The 17,240-nt window shown below is 27.0% G+C and overlaps 1 protein-coding gene across 3 annotated transcripts in view; it reads right to left on the bottom strand.

Moving 5' to 3' along the window:
• Positions 1–867: 867 nt before the first annotated feature.
• Positions 868–17,240, bottom strand: part of LOC107452473 (meiotic recombination protein SPO11) — a 34,154-nt gene continuing 17,781 nt past the window's right edge. Inside the window, exons 1-13 of one of the 3 annotated variants that reach the window (XM_043043579.2) lie at positions 16,457–17,218; positions 14,265–14,378; positions 12,734–12,822; positions 12,565–12,631; positions 12,356–12,464; positions 10,669–10,755; positions 9,955–9,991; positions 7,250–7,359; positions 5,965–6,064; positions 5,850–5,887; positions 4,962–5,038; positions 2,037–2,148; positions 868–1,163 (exon numbers count right to left, since the gene is read on the bottom strand). In XM_043043579.2, coding sequence (XP_042899513.1) covers positions 1,044–1,163; positions 2,037–2,148; positions 4,962–5,038; positions 5,850–5,887; positions 5,965–6,064; positions 7,250–7,359; positions 9,955–9,991; positions 10,669–10,755; positions 12,356–12,464; positions 12,565–12,631; positions 12,734–12,822; positions 14,265–14,378; positions 16,457–16,668 — 1,272 coding nt within the window. In that variant the 5' untranslated portion in view covers positions 16,669–17,218 and the 3' untranslated portion in view covers positions 868–1,043. Of the gene's footprint in view, positions 1,164–2,036; positions 2,149–4,961; positions 5,039–5,849; positions 5,888–5,964; positions 6,065–7,249; positions 7,360–9,954; positions 9,992–10,668; positions 10,756–12,355; positions 12,465–12,564; positions 12,632–12,733; positions 12,823–14,264; positions 14,379–16,456; positions 17,219–17,240 lie in introns of those variants that run through there. The other 2 variants (XM_071178486.1, XM_071178485.1) reach the window with 2 other exon arrangements.

The following is a 17,240-nucleotide window of genomic DNA, read 5'->3' as shown; positions in this document are numbered from 1 at the left end:
GCGAACTGAAACTTCAAAGTAAGCTAACAAACTACTATTTTAAATATGTAGATTAATGAAAAAAATAAATGTTTTGGTAAGAATCTTTTCCTTTATTTTTCTTTCCGTTTATTGCTTCTTTCCTTTAAGACTGTAGCGCAACTAGAAATTTTTTGCTGGTTGGGGGGGGGATAGTTGTCATTAAATTAAGAAAAGTATTTAATTAAATTAATTAATGTAATTAAAGTAAGTAAGTATTAATTTATCTTAGTGTATAAGAATTATTTCGGACAGTTAAGTGTTAGGCACTTCTTTAGAAGAATAATTTTCTATTAGTTTATTTTCTAACATTGTTAGTTTAATCTAATGTTATTAGTTTATTTTCTAAAAGATGGCACATTGGTGAAATCGGTTTATTCATAATTTCCCTATTGATGCATTGCCCCTGCTCTTCCTTATACTTTTTTTTTTCTTTATTCACTAGCTATATCATTTTTCCTCTTTTATGTGAACCTATATTATTATTCTTTTAAAAGAATTAGTTTTAACAATACCTTAATACCCACTTGCAGAATAAACGGGAAATCTAAAAATCTCTTCTTTTTATTACTATGAAAGCTGTAACTGTTTCACAAAACTTTGTTTTATTCATGTAAAATTCAATATTCTCTCTCACAAGTTTAATCAGGGTTCATAAATCTTTATCATAGTAAATGGAGGCTGAGAAGCTGGGAGTTTTTAACTGTTTTGTTCTTTAATGTATGTAAAAAAAGTCTTGACTAAATTAAATTTATTATTTAATGAGAAAGTATTTTGAAATTTAATATTACACTTATGAATTTTATATTGTGTCTTATCTTTAAATCTTGTGAGTATAATTCAAAGAACTAGAAGTTGAATACAGTAATTTTATTTAATATCCCTACAAAGAAAACTGTATATAGATAACATAATATATTAATTTATTTAACATAAATATTTAAATTTCATTGAAGAGATATTTATTTTTATCATGAATTAAGTCCGTAGAGTTCAAAGTGAGTCCTTAGAATTTTTTCAGTTTGTCAAATCCATCCTCCATATTTGATTTTATTTGGTAAGTAAATTGAAGAGAGGAAAAGGGAATCAAGTTTACTAAGTCCTTCGATTTCTGCCTTTACTGATTGCTCCAACATCAACTGAATCTGAGAATAAATTGGGGAGAAAAAAAATTTCATTACTGTTCATTTACTATCCAAGTGGAACAAGAAGATAATAAATAATTGAAATTTATAAAAAATACCAATATTGCTTTTTCTAGCAATTTTTTGTGTGTGTTATTCCTATAACGTTAAAAACATTTTTTCTTGTCTTTTTTCATTGAAAATCTACTTCCGTAAGCAAATGAATTAAGAAATTAGGATACATGTTTATCATTAAATTATTCACAGAAGCAGATTTACGAGTCACATTTCTTATTTTTTAAAAATTTAATTTTATTTTTCTAAGAAATTTGACTCAAAATTTTCACTTGTCTTACTATTGATTTTTAAACGTTTCTTGTTTTCCGTTAATATTGTATTTTTGTTTGTCTGTTGCGGGTCTTGAAATTTGAACATAGGCTACAAGGAACAATTTTAGCCCCGATCTTCATGAGCGTTTAAAAATTTTAAATAGTTTGTTTGGAAGAGATGTAAAAAAAATTATTGCACTTTGGTGATATTAGGCAATTTTATAAGTAAAACAGTAGACTATTCAGTTTAAGAGTGTTGATTACGCATTCTTAAATGTTTTATTTACATTCAAGGAGAGAAAAGTCTGGACAATTTATTTCAAAATTTTATAAAATACAATATGCCCTGTTAGATCATTGAAATACTTGTTAAAAGCATGCAAATGAATAGTAATGGTTAAAGCACAATCGGGACTTAAATTCAAATTAGTTACTCTTTTGTTTGACTACAACAATTGATAAAACTAAATTTTCCAGATCCCACTTTTTAATTTATGCATATTAGTTGAAAATAGATTACTGTATTTTAGCAATTCTTTTGCAAAGAGCAAGAGAAAGTAATTACCTGTCTTTGCCATTGAATGTTGTTTTGTATATAGGGTCTTGACAGTAAGGCCATTGCTTTTTTCATATCATTTTCTGTCAGTGGTGTTACTGCTGCAGTTGGAAATTTTAACCTAAAATGAAATTTTTGAACTTAATCAGAATTCTCAGGGCTTTTTTTTAAGCTTTACTTCGACCATCTTGATAAGGCATTTGAAAAATATTAGTTTGGTTCTAAATAAGTCTTGATGCATGACTGAGTTGATGTTTTTGACTAAAATAATTCATGTAAAATTAGAACTGTGATGGTGTATTTTTATACATATTTTATCGGATTGTTCGAAAGTAATTTCGTTTTTCCGACAGAGGATTTAATTGTATTTTTTGAATCCAACTTCACACTTTAGTCACATTATCATTATATGTTTTGAGAGCTGATGTAGCAAGGCTTGTGTGTGGAAAAGTTCAATTCATTCTACACAGTAGTTCTTGGTTGGTGCCCTTTTAAATAAGGAGAGCAATGAGCAGCATTTTCGTCATATTTTAGGCAGTATTTCGTCATATTCAAGGCATTAGTTGATGCAAATCGGCGATTGACAACTTGTGAGATTGGTGAGAGGTTAAATTTATCAAATTCAACTGTTTATGACCACTTGGTTCTGGCTTGTCTTCACATTTCTAAGGAGACTTTTGAGACGGACCCTTTGATTGCCCTAGATTTCTTGAGAGAGTATGGACTCCACTCATTAATAATGTCTAGCTGCCGCTAGACAGTATGAGGATTGGTCACACGACCACTTGAAAGGCCTGGATTTAAGCTAGATATATGGGTGCCCCATGTTCTCATGGTGAGAAATTTGAGTCTCCACGTTGACGTCTGTGATTCGTTTTTCAAATGTCACGAAAATGATCAATTTTTGAAGCCCATCATTACTGGGGATGAAAAATGGGTTGTCTATAACAATGTCAAACGAAAGAGATCATGGAGCAAAAGAGATGAACCGGCTCAAAGCATTTTGAAGGCCAATATCCATCAAAAAAAGGTGATGCTGTCTGTTTGGTGGGATTTTATAGGAATAGTTTTTTTTTTTTTAGCTTTTACCGGATAACACAATGTGTATAAATTTGTAATAATATATTAATATCCATCAAAAAAAGGTGATGCTGTCTGTTTGGTGGGATTTTAAAGGAATAGTTTTTTTTTTTTTAGCTTTTACCGGATAACACAATGTGTATAAATTTGTAATAATATATTAAGTCCCATTTCTTCACATTGGTAATAAATCTATAAATAAATAAAATTCAACCTATCGTTGTAATAAGTTTCAAATTTCAGATTATCGTAAATTTACAAATAGTATCAATATGATGCTTTAAAACGAATCACTTTAAAGGTTCACTAACACTTTAAAGCATTGTATTTTTTTCCATTTATTGCTGGTAATTGTTTCCTGAAATTTACAATAGGTACTTAGTATGCATGTAGATATTATGGTACTAGTTTTTTTACATCCTACCAAAGCAGAATAGTACCAAAATGTATATGTAAATCTTGGGTGTTCACAGAGTGAATATGTTTTTAGATTTTTAATTTTATGATGGAATAACCATCGTATCGAAGACTACAGTGCTTCAGCATCCAATGAGCAAGTTAGGATTGCAGTATCAGTTCCATGAGGGTGGCGAACAGGAGATTGGTATTATATATAACTTCAATGTTTATGTATATTGATATCAGGTTTATAACCTTTTTATTTTCGTGTCTTTAACAAAACTGAAGCATCAAGCAAGTGAGCAGTCCAAACAAACCTGCTTAAACGTACATGTTTATATATTTCTCAATGACAATTTTTATCTTGGTTAGCAATGAAGAGCTGAAACAAATTGAGCCATAAGTTAGGCAGAAATTAAAGATTATAAGTGAACAATTTTTAAAACCATACTAAAGGTGGTATATTTTTGTTTTAATTCGGGAAAGTTTAATAACAATTTTGAGCTGCATTTTGCTTTAATATTGCTTCCTATGGCTTAACTAATTTGAGGCAAGCCCGAATTGCGAAGCAATCCGAAAGGAACTGTGAAAACAGTGTTTTAGAGAGCACAGCTTGCTAGTGGTGGAGCCTCAAAATATTTAAGTTATAAGTTATTTAATGTAAATACATTAAATTAAGTTATTTAATGTAAATTTTTTTACAAAAAGTTCTTAACATTGTTGTGGGATGTTTATCAATTAATAACTACAAGAAACTAATTCAATTGCCGTTGAATCGAAAGCAGCAAGAAGAGAATTAGTTTTGCAATTAAGTTTTCTTTTTAAATGTTGTATTTTGAAGAGAGAAAAAATAAAGGCATAATATACATCTGCAGATCATTATACTGTAGGTACGCATAAAATACAAGAGCAATAATAAAATAAAAATTTTAAAACCACCTTTATCAAGTTATTTTGGAAACCTAAGATCCTGCAGTAATTGAAGTTAATTAAGAAATAGTTATTTTATGTTATGATTTTTGGTTTACTTTTTATTTATGTTAAAAAGTGTTTGAAATTTCAAGTGGCTATAAATTTTGCCATTTGGAAAACAATTGTATCTTGTAGTAACATCAATCATAGGTTGAAATTTTAACATTCTAGCTAATTGGACAGATGTCAATTGACTATAAATTTTTGTTGGTAATAAAACTTTGACTTAAATTTTGACAACGACTGAAACTTGTATTTTCCTCTTGCTTTGAGCTCCAGTTCAGTTTTGAATAATTTATCATTAAGTTGGCAAAATTTTGATTAATGATTAATTCTTTTCTAAAAATTCTGTTTGTTGTAGTCAGAAAAGCTTTGAGTAATCTAGCTAGTCAGAGAGTGGTCAAAATTTTCTTTGCAATATTCTTAACTCATAAACACGAAAGCAAGTTAATAAAAACGTAATATATATGCATATTATGTCACCTTTGGATATCAGTCTGTAGTAGCCCTAACCATCGAATCTCCGGTACTGCTAACTTTTCTACATCAAATGACATTGCCTGTAAATTACAAGTTAAAACCAATTATTACAAACAATCATATCAAAAGTTAGGAATAATTTTAAAATGAAAATTCCTTTCGGCTTTTAAAATAAGTACCATTGAAAGCATTAATTATGATTTTAATCAAATAAAAAAAATTATATTGACCTTGTGTTCCAAAATATTTATTTTTCAATTTTATGTAAGTTATTTTTTCCGATTGAAAATGAAAATTTTTGAAGGTTTGTTGAGAGCAAGGAAATGTTGCCCCTCATATTTTGCGTATTTAAAAAAGAACACTATGAAATATATTTAAGCATTTGTTACGTCAAAATATTTTTTTAGTAATTTCTTTAATTTTTTATTACAATTTACGTATATTACATTACAATAGTATTTTCACTTGAATATCTATTTTTTAGTTGACGATTTTATTAATGATTGTTGTTGGTTCTTCCCCCTTTTTTTTACCCTTAAATATATGTATCTAAATATATTAGAGAAATTATGAAAACGAAGATTTGATAAAATCAGTAAGGGAGATGACCAATTCGTGGAAGATGTTAAAATAACTCGGTGGGGTCATTTCCCGAAAGAAAGTAAGTGATTTGATCGAATCCCAACTGTATAATATCAGCATATTATAAATATTTGCTTACAGGTATTTAAAGTTTCGGAAAATTGTAATTAAATTAAAATTCTATTAAAAATAAACGGAATAAAATGTAAAAATAAGCTGCTCAATATTCTAAATATACACATCTAAACATATATGTATTTAAAGTGTTAAATCCTAATATGTCTATGAAATATTAAATTTTATTCTTACCATTGATCCAAATTTGTAAACACACAAAATTTCGATTCCTGAAAGTTATTCCCAATTTAGCTAATAATGATAACAACAATAACGATTGTTTTAAAAGTTTAAATACAAACTTTACCATAAGGGTCTGCATCTACTAAACCTAAAATAGGAATTTCTAATACATCCCACAGTTTGCGCAACATTTCTCTGGTATTCACATCAGGAAATCCCTTACCCTAAATTGAATGAAGAATTAAAATCAAGATAAAATCATAAACTTTTAAAATACTAATACAAAAATTTTTTCATTTTTAGAAATTTATAAATAATAGATTAGGAAAACTCGGTAGTTTAATTGGTTGTATTAATTAAAGTAATATTACAATACCAGTTGAAAATTATAAGTACGAATGCAATCAAGTAGTTTTATTTGACTTAAGTTTTATTATTAAACCTTACTTCTATCATTAAAATTTATATATATTTCATCGATGTTTTTTTTCTCTCTCTCATTTAATGTGAAAACGGTGTATAAATTCTCAATATGTCGATTCAACTATCATTTCTTTTTAAATCGTACAATGTGTTTTTTAAATACAGTTATAATTTTTTAACACTATTTGTTTATTTATAAAATTAGAAATTCATAAATTGTTAATGTAAGGTTTGTTTAATGCAAGCTATTTGTTTAAATGTCTGTATATTATCTGTATAATTTTCTATAAAATAACGAAATTAGCGTAAAGATTTTAAATTCGTTAGGATAAGCGGTTATTAATACCCCTTTTTAAATTTGTTTCTTTTTCGAAGCTGTAAATTTTATTTAATGGTAATTTTCTTCATTTAATTTATCCTTCGTAAATATAGACTTTTTTCATTTTAATTTATGATATCTGTAAAAATACATAAAATTTAAAGATCATACTTTTCAAATTAAAACTTCAATAATTTCATAAAAAAATCGAACGCAGACAATGTGTTTTGAGTATATGAAAGCATATTACGAAGTCTATTTTAAAACTTTATAATATGCAGTAAGTCGCTTTATACGAGTTGTGGTAATTCTCGTTTTCGCTTACTTTACACTAGGGTTTAGTATGCTAATATCGTACGCAATTTGAAGGCACTGTTACAGGTAAGGGATATTTATTTCTCTGGGTTTTGGTTTATGATTATCCAATTATCTATCTTTGGTTTACCAATTATCTTTCATTATTGTTGAGCATCCACAATAACAATTCTTACTTTTTAAGTCCCATTCTCCTCTTTAACACCATTTGCATTTCACCACTTAGCTGTACTTTGACCCCTTAAATGTTGAATGGTGGCAAGCGGCAAGGCGAGCTCAGTTATTTATCTCAGTTCAGGCATAACTACATTTATGCTTTAAATTTTTTAAAAATTTGATAAATTATGCTTACAGTTATTAAGATACAAGGTTGAAATTCTTCGATGAAATTCGAATCGAGTAACATCTGAAACACAGCGCTCTTTTCCACAAGTAATATAAAGCGAGCATCTGACTGGATATCTAATGATAATTTTGTTAAGTTTCCTGCTTAGTAATGATAATAAAGAATTAATTTTACATGGGTGCTTTTTTCTATGACTATTAGGATTTGGAAGGAGAAAAAAAAATAAAGATGGAATTACCGTACTGTATGTTAATTTCATTTCTGGTAAAAGAAAAAAAAATCTGGTTTATAAAATTAAAATATACGGTATTTAAACCATTCATTTGGTGATTTTTCCGTTCATATGGTAATGGTTTACCGGAAATTCTAGTTTTCAAAGTTATAGTTCTTTTTACCACACATTTAGTGAAAAGTACGAAACTGAAAAGTTAATTTAACCGAATAAATGGTTTTTACGCCGTGCTCTAAGGTATGATAAAAGACCAAGTATTTTCTCATTTACCAGACTTTATCACATTAACCAAATTTTATTACATATTATAAAGTCATATTTTATTGTTAATTTTACTGAAGACATAACCAAAGCACCTCAGTATAAATAACCAAACATTTTGGTGTTTATATAGCCAGAAACAAGGTGAATTTGACCATATTCTGGAACTTCTGATCATACTTTTTTTCTCGGTGTGGGGTTTGATACTCAAACAATTGTAATAGAAAAAATAAAAAGGAATATCCAATGGGAAAAAAATATCAGTGTAGTTTAATAATATGAGGCAGCTATTACTAGGATTTTATTACTAGGACATGAATATTTTTAAAGGAAAAAAAATAGAACAGAATGAAAAACAAAGAAGAAAAAAATGCGATGAAAATTACGCAAAGGTTTTGATAAATTTTAATTCTTGTTAAATATTTCTTAATTTAATGCTGCTTATTTTTGTGTTAGTTAATAATTCTTTAACAGAATATTTTTAATTTAAGCTTTGAATATTTTTTTTTTTTTTGTATTCTCCGTTTTTTTTCTAACTATGTAATACTCGGTTGCCTTTTCATGCGATTTGTCAGTTGATGGAAACCGATTGAATTTCGATATATGACTTGTTAATCGTATTATTTATGATTTTATCTTTGCATTTGGGTTATTTAAAAAATAGTAGTACCCTAGAAAAGGCAATTAAAAATGTCTCATAATCTAAGTAATAAATCATATTTATACATTTCAATGGTTTGTTTAAAAACTTTTGTTAAGTTTAAAAACCAAGTTTTTAAACTTAATGAAATCAATTAAAGTTCTATGCTAAATGTTTTATGTTCCATTTTTCTAAAAAAATGAATTTTTGTGTTTTTGTGAAAACATATTCTCAAACACGAAAATTTATTTTTTATGGATTTCATATTTTTTATAGATACATTTCAATTTTTTCAAAAAATTAGGAGAGGGGTGATTAATACTTTTTACTTCTAATTCCGAACGTTAAAATCTCTTTAAAATGTATTTTGAAATACATAAAATACCTCAATAGATAGGTAAGAGGAATAAATGTACAAAAAACTTGCGTGTGATTTTTTTTTTTTTTTTAATTAAAAGAAGCGTTTTACGATTGTATGTTTTGTTTCTTTTACTATTTAATGATGAATAGCTTTGGCTCGAAGCTTTTCTTGATTGCAGGTTACAAGATGTTTTGTAATGTGCATTTTTATTTAATTAAAATTATTTTAGAATCACTGTCAAAATTCGAACAAAAACTTATTTACTTCAGGGATTTCAAATTAATGTTTGAGCGTTTAGAAAATTAAAAAAAAAAATTATTTAAATCTAACAATCACTACTGAGTAAGGTGGACTGGGGACATCAATGATTTAGATAACATTATAAACCAAAACGTTATTAATAAACCTGCTCGTTTGAATATTAATTTACGACACCTAATGTGAACACTCGCGGTGCGTAGCGTTTTTAAAAAGTGCTTAAAAGTGTTTATTTTTGTTTTTTTAAGACATCTTTTCATTAGGTGTTTTTAAAAAGTGTTTAATTTTCCCTTTGCGAAAATGAGGTTTTAATTCTTTACCATGTACATTTTCGCCATGTATTATGTAAACGCGTGCTTTTCACATTGNAAATAAATGATACAAAGTAATGATAATAAATGATTTTTATCCAATCTAAGTGCGAAAGATAAACTTTAATGTAATAATTTTTTTTTGAAAAAATACGTAATCAATTTATAAAGACTTTTCTGGTTCTTTTGGTTTAAAATGTATCTTTTCGTTCTTTTGTATCCTTTAATCTTCCAGAATATTTTGTAATGAATAATTTTAAAAATTTTGAAAATTACTTAAATTTGAAAAAATATTTTTTGTAAAAAAAATCAAGTAAATAAAAATTAATGTGAATAAAAAATAAACAACTGAAAATTAAAAAAAAAAGTTAAAATAGGCACTATGACAAGAGGAACAAAACAAAAAAAAACTAAATGTTTTTTACTTGAAAAAGGAAATTTGACTCTTACCATTTTTTCTTCCGTATTCTCTTATCGCAATAAAAATAAATAAATAAATATATACAGAGAGTCACATGTTCCTATTCAAGCCATGTTAGAATGGCACACATGGATTTCTTTTTCTACAAACGTGGCTTATCATTGGATTTCCGTAAGCTCTTTAATGTTAAAGTATTACTAAAAAGAATTTTTTTTAAAAAAGGATACACGTAATAGAACTAATGTCATTAGGCAGCAGAATCCCCTGAAAAGAGAGAATTATTCTATGTAAAAAGCAAAAATTGACACTTTTACTCAAGTTTTAAATTTGTTTGGGATTTTTTATTTAGAGATAAGAAACATTAACTTTAAAACAAGTAAACGAAGTTTCAATTAAAGTTTATGCAACTCTTTTTTACACTTATAGCAACAAATGCTTTCCTTTGCTTAGAGCAAATTTTTTTTGAAATTTTAATTTTCAAAAAATTTTAATTAAATAATTTGATAAATATAAACTTTTTTTAAATATTCAAAATGATTCTATTTTTCAGTTTGCCTCATGATGTAATCATGAATATAGCAAAATGTTAATTCAAACCAAATAGTAGTACTTTTTTTCTATGTAGTTATATATATCTAAAAATAGCAGTTTTATTTCTCTAAAATTTTACAATTTCTTGAACTGATTTTTTAAAAAGATTGATCTTGGAAAACCATATGAAAAGAGAAAAAAAAAAATGCTTACATAGCTCATACATTTCAACAGAAATTGCAAGCTCTTAAAATATAAAAATAAATGCCATGTAAAGTAATTCAGTAATGATTTGTTTTTCTTTTTTTACACAATATATATTTTAAAATATTATTAATTTTGAAAACTCTCAGTTTATCATTTTATTTCAAAAGTCTTGCTTTTATAATGAAATTTTAAATCTTACTTACCTGAGTAGTTTTACTGCAATCGATATAGTTTCCTTCAGCTTCTTTGAATTTTAAATGGCCGGCAATACATCCTTTTGAAGTTGTTAACTACAAAAAAAAAAAAAAAATTGAATTTCATGCTTCTTTCGCTTGTACATTTGTGCTTTTGTGAAAATAATGTAGGGCTTATTTGGATATATATATATAGTTATGTTCAACTATGTGGTGAATGACGTTGTGGATGGTGCCACACACGATCTTTACAAAATGACAAACCATATCGAAAAGTAAGTTTAACAACTTGATTATATCTTCAAATTATATTTATTCAAGTTCTAAAAGTAAAAATTTGATTTGATTTGGAAGTTATTATTGCTTTATAAGCCTCCAGTGCATTATTAATTTCACACCAACTGAAACTAATTTTCTNTATATATATAGTTATGTTCAATTATATGATGAATGACGTTGTGGATGGTGCCATACACGATCTTCTTCACAAAATGACAAACCATATCGAAAAGTAAGTTTAACAACTTGATTTTATGTTCAAATTATATTTATTCAAGTTCTAAAAGTAAAAATTTGATTTGATGATTCATACTATAAGCACAAAAATTATCTTATACATATAACGATTGAACAATTAGAAAAGAGAAAGAAAGAAGAAATTAGGTAAAGTTATTATTGCTTTATAAGCCTCCAGTGCATTATTAATTTCACACCAACTGAAACTAATTTTCTGCCATCAAACTTTTCCGAAAACAACAAAATGGAATCAGTTTTAAACTTCTATAAAAAAATGCTTTAGGTATTTATTTTGAAATAAACTTTATTAAAAAATAATGTAAAAACAAAAGGGCATTTTTGCATAAAATATTCTTTAATTCATTTTTTAGAGTTGCAAACAGGGTTCCCACTTAAGTCCGTAACCATTCTCGTAAATTTTGAACGAAACACTTATTAAAGTGGTGTCTACGTTCTGTGAAATGGCTATGCGTTATTAAATTAGGTAATTTACAACACCTAGTCCAAAACTACGTTTCTATTTCAAAAACGGTAGGAGAAATGGAGCGAAAAAACTACCAAGTTGCATAGTATTGTATAGATTTAGCACGAATCTAGACACCTGGACCTAAATGTTTAAAAAAATAATGTTAATGTGCATTTGTTTGCTTGAAGTTCCTAAAAATGTTAAGCGGCAAAACGATGACAGGATTTAGATATCTTTATTTAAGTTTGATAATCAAAAACAAAGGTATCTTGTGACGACAATATTTTTTACAAAAATCGTTTAACAACGTTATCGATACGATGTCTATTCGCACTAAATTGATAATGCTCTACAAATTTTCTTAATCTTACAGCGCATATAGTCACTTGACTACACCTAGACCTCAGTTTTATAAAAAGCTTCAGTCGTCCATAAGTTAAGAGGGTGGTTACTGATATAAGTGAACAACCTGCAAATTTCTGTTGGATACAATAAAAAATATCAAAAGAACATCAAACATCAATAAAAATAAATATCAGATTTTAAGAATTTTTCGAAACTTATAATTGCCCCTCAACAATATCTTCACATCTTATATATTATTATTTCACAAAATTGCTTTAATCAAATACCCTTTTGAACTATCTTAAACTAATTCATTTCATTTAAGAAAACCTTAATTTTATGGTAATATGAATGGGAAACTCAATTTACCACATGCAATTGAACTTTCGGCGTTTTCAAAAGGCAAGCAAGATCATCTAAGATATCATCCAGTTCCTTTTGACTTTTGAAGATCGTAACATCTTCATAATAAAGCTCTCTATGGATACAGAGTGTAATTATGAGAATTAATTAAAGAATCCTTAAGAATAGATACAAGTGTCTTATAGTGTTCCACTGTGAAAAGAGATCTTGAGTACCTTTTTGTTCTGTAAGTGTTTGACTTTATGAGCGAGTGAATTTTCGTCAGCACATGCATCACTTTGACTGAAGATTAAGAAAATTAATTATATTCATTAAAGTAATAAATGAATTTCTATCATATCTTTATATTTTTTTTAATGTAAGAAGAAATATTTTTTGTCATACTCAGTTTCTGCGAAGAAGGGCCACTTCGATTTCCAATCTTCTGTAATATCGGGTTCTCAATCAGTTTCAGTCCGCGTTCTCTTGTGTAACTAAATCATGATAAATAAATGATACAAAGTAATGATAATAAATGATTTTTATCCAATCTAAGTGCAAAAGATAAACTTTAATGTAATAATTTTTTTTTTTAAAAATACGTAATCAATTTATAAAGACTTTTTTGGTTCTTTTGGTTTAAAATGTATCTTTTCGTTCGTTTGTATCCTTTAATCTTCCAGAATATTTTGTAATGAATAATTTTTAAAATTTTGAAAATTACTTAAATTTGAAAAAATATTTTTTGTAAAAAAAATCAAGTAAATAAAAATTAATGTGAATAAAAAATAAACAACTAAAAATTAAAAAAAAAAGTTAAAATAGGCACTATGATAAGAGGAACAAAACAAAAAAAACTAAATGTTTTTTTACTTGAAAAAGGAAATTTGACTCTTACCATTTTTTCTTCCGTATTCTCTTATCGCAATAAAAATAAATAAATAAATACAGAGAGTCACATGTTCCTATTCAAGCCATGTTAGAATGGCACACATGGATTTCTTTTTCTAAGAATAACTTTTCGTCTTTTCACAATCACTCTTTCAAGATATTTAGACTAGCTTGTTATTATTGGAAATTTGGAAAATTTGTCTTTAAAAATTTAATGTGAGAGTGTTTTTGATTGTCGAGCATCGAACGCAGCCCGAAATGGCGTTTTTAAAATGGACATTGCATTTGATTCCGTTTTTTAAAACTAGTATTGTTCTTCATTTAAAGAATAAACAAATGAATCCAATTAAATCCGTAATTTCATATAGTCCATTTGCATAAATCACTTGGTAGTCTTGGTACATCAGTTTATTAATTTAGTTTTTTTTAAAAAAAGACTTTAAAAGTCATGTGTTTTTACAAGGTTGCTACAGATCCTATAAATTTATGATAGTGGTAGTAAATCTGTGTTGTTGGAATTTTAAGTTTCAAAATTCACGTTATCGTTAAGATTCAATACGGAGACATCGCTTGAAAAGTTATAATTGTAATTATAACTAGCAACTGTAAAATACCTCTTTAAAATGTCTCTTTTATAGAGTTATTTTTTTATTTAATTTTATTTTTCTATTAACTTTAAAATTCATTTTTTATTTTTTCTGAAAAAATTTAAGAAATTGAAGACTAAAAGAAAAAGAAAAAAAAAATCTGAACTAAGAATTCAGAAAAAAATTATTCTCTGTGCAATAAAAAAATTCGATTATCAGAACGATAAAAACCGAAATTGAATTAATGTTTTTGGCGATATGAAAGGAAGGTGGTTAAAAACTATGATTTCTTAGGAAACGTGATAGAAGTACGAGAATCTGTTCCGCTTCGATTTCAATTCTTATTTTCTAATTGTGTCTAAACATTCAAATTATGTTTCCTGAATTATATAATGGACGGTTTAAAATTTTTTAGAATTTTTTATATATACATATATAGATAAGAAAAAAACACTTGCCTGGTGTTTTTCCATATCTTTCGGTTAGGTAGTGCTAGTACAGATAAACTTTTGGTGCTATTTTTATGAACATAATCTTGAAATATATCTTCAATTTTCTTGAGCAACATGTTCCTGTCGTTGTGAAAATTGAAATACTTTAAGTTCATTGATGAATACGTTAACTACCATAGATATTTTGTTGCAGCAAAATTTTACAAAAATGCCAATACAGAACAATTAAAGAGGTTACATAAAATTTTTAATGCATATTTTCCCCTAAAAATTCACTATTTCTTCATTATAAGTCCGATAAAAAAAAGCTGCAAATCACTTAAAATTTATTTTTTAATCTAAAATAAAATTAAAAGGTGATGTAATATAAAATGTATAAAAGAAAAATCAGGGAATTTTTTAAATGTATTGATACTTGGTAGTTTTTGTAAAGTTGTATCTTTAGATTTGAAAATTTCAGCGGTATATTGAGCACAATCAGTTGCAGAAGTCGATAAGCACCAGTATTGGCTTACGATTCTCTTCCCTACAGTTTCGCTGGAAAAATTAGTATCATTAAAAATTATTTTGATATTTAAAAAAATTGCAACCAAAGCTTTCAGAAATCACGTTATTCCTTACGATACAGCATCTAATACAAATTATCTAATTCAAAATAAGATAAAGACATATTACCATTTCGAATGAAAGAAGTTTTAAAAGTACCTACTGAACTTAATTGAGTAAACCACTAAATTCGTATTATATTTTACTTCAAATAGTAAAAAAAAAAGAGGAAAAATTTTTTTCAATGCTTATAAAATGACTATTGAAAAATAAGATAATTTTAAAATTTCCTACAGTGCAAAAAGAACAATAATAACTAATAAAAAATCGCAGTTATTTTCCAATATAATAACAAAGATTAAAGCATCTCAAATAGCATAAACTTTTAAGGCTTTGTTACATTTTTAAAATAAGACAGATTCTTATAAAACTGTTAAATAAGTATTCTTTCCACAATACTTAATACAGTTCCATGATCCAAGCTTACTTTCGTTTTCTTGGTTATTTCTTATATACCTTTATAATATGAAACAAAAAAAGTTGAGACTTTCAAAAAACGTCTTATTTTAATCAAAAAATAAAATTCATTTTAAGATGTCTTATTTTTATTCCTTAAACAATTTTTTACAGATAAATCAGTAGTAAGTTCTTTCTCCTTTTGCTCCATTTGAATCTGAATTGGCGCTGATTCAACGAGGGACTTCAGAGTGTCGAAAGGTTTTTCGTCCCATATTTTCATCAAATCTTCCTTCCTTTGCTCTTTCTTAACTGTCTTTCCCGCTTTTTCAAGTTTATTTTTCTTTATTCCCCACAAACTCTCTATGGGACTGAGATCAGTGGAAGCAGGACATTTTAGAATATTAAACGCAGCCGTTTTGTGGTTTGTCATGAAGTGAAGGAACTAGCATTGTCTTGTAACAGAAAGCTATTAGAGTAAAGCGTTTTCATAGTGGGAAGGAATATGAGTAAATTTTTCCTAAAACCGTAGATAACTTTTTCGTTTTAAGCATGATATTCTACGTTTTTCATTTCCTAAGAAAATGAGAGGTCCTCCAGATCCTGGTCTTTTTTAAGCCCCTTCTTTATTTTTTAGACGATTTTTCAATACGAAAAATTGTAGGCCTGTTTTATAAAATCATTTCACAGCCTGACTTTTCCAGTTTTTGGATATCGTGATTACAAACTCTTATGAGAAATTCAAATCTTTCTTACCTGGACATAATTTTACTCGAGTCAAATTTTTAAAATTAAACATTTTTTGAGCAAACATTTTGATTTGTAATGGGTAATTATGTTTAGAAGTTTAGTTCCCTTATAACATTTCTTATATACAAAATAAAATGGTAAACTGGGAACGTAAAAGTTTTATGAGTCTCGATTTTTTTGCTCCGTACTGTATTCATCTAATAACCAGGAAAATAAATTCCACAAATCTGAGTTTAATATTTTACTAAAATGCATTATTTATGAACTTAATTACTAATTTTATGAAATTACCTTTTTTTTAATTTTTAATAAATACAATCACATCATAGATAGAGAAATTTAATAACTGTTTTTATTTCTTTAAATATTGTACTCAATGATATTCAGTGTATTATTTCAAATTTTCAAATTTATACTATAATGAAAAACTTATAAGTTTATTTTACTTGCTCGGTCCTCCATTGGGCTTGAATGTGGTTAAATCTTTTGGATAATTTTTGGTACATTCTTGTTTATTTATTACAGCTTCATTTAAAATTCCAAAATTCGATTCGATTTTGATAGGCTTTGAAAAAGACATTAGTAGTCTCTGTAAGTTCTCTAAATTTGTCCAGAAGTCTGTATCTTTCGTAATAATGGACAAGTATGATTGAGACATGATTAAATTAAACTGTATGGCATGAGTAATAAACCTCTTTTGGTTATAAAGCCATTTCTCTGCAAAGAGCTGTTTAAAAATTAGAGTTAAAACGATAAAAAATAGCAAACGATTTTACACTCAAAATTTCCGCATTTATTTATTTTCATATTAGTTATAGTTTTCTATAAAGAAGAAAACTGTTTTGTTTAAAAACTTTTTTTATTCAAAATCGTTTGCTCTTGAAAATGTGATGAATTTATTATTAAATGTGTAACTTATTTTATAATTGGGTATAATATAGCCTACGTCACAGGTTGTGTTGTTCCTACTAAATTTAACCCATGAACGGCATTTTCTGCGAGCCTATCTTCAAGCCACAAATAAACAAACGAAGTGTTCGATCGTTTAAATAGCTGCTCGCCAGATTTTATTGCATTATAAAGAAAAGTTATTGAAACTAAATACAACTAAATAAACAACAACAACTAAAACAAATAACAACAACTACTAATAACAATAACTAAATAAACAACAACTAAATTCCATTCGTTTAGCATTGCGTCATATGTTGTTCCTACTAAATCGAAGTA

The sequence above is a fragment of the Parasteatoda tepidariorum genome, chromosome 3 (genome assembly GCF_043381705.1).
Source record: "Parasteatoda tepidariorum isolate YZ-2023 chromosome 3, CAS_Ptep_4.0, whole genome shotgun sequence".
NCBI classification, from domain to species: Eukaryota; Metazoa; Arthropoda; class Arachnida; order Araneae; family Theridiidae; genus Parasteatoda; species Parasteatoda tepidariorum.
This window is presented reverse-complemented; position numbering and strand designations above follow the sequence as displayed.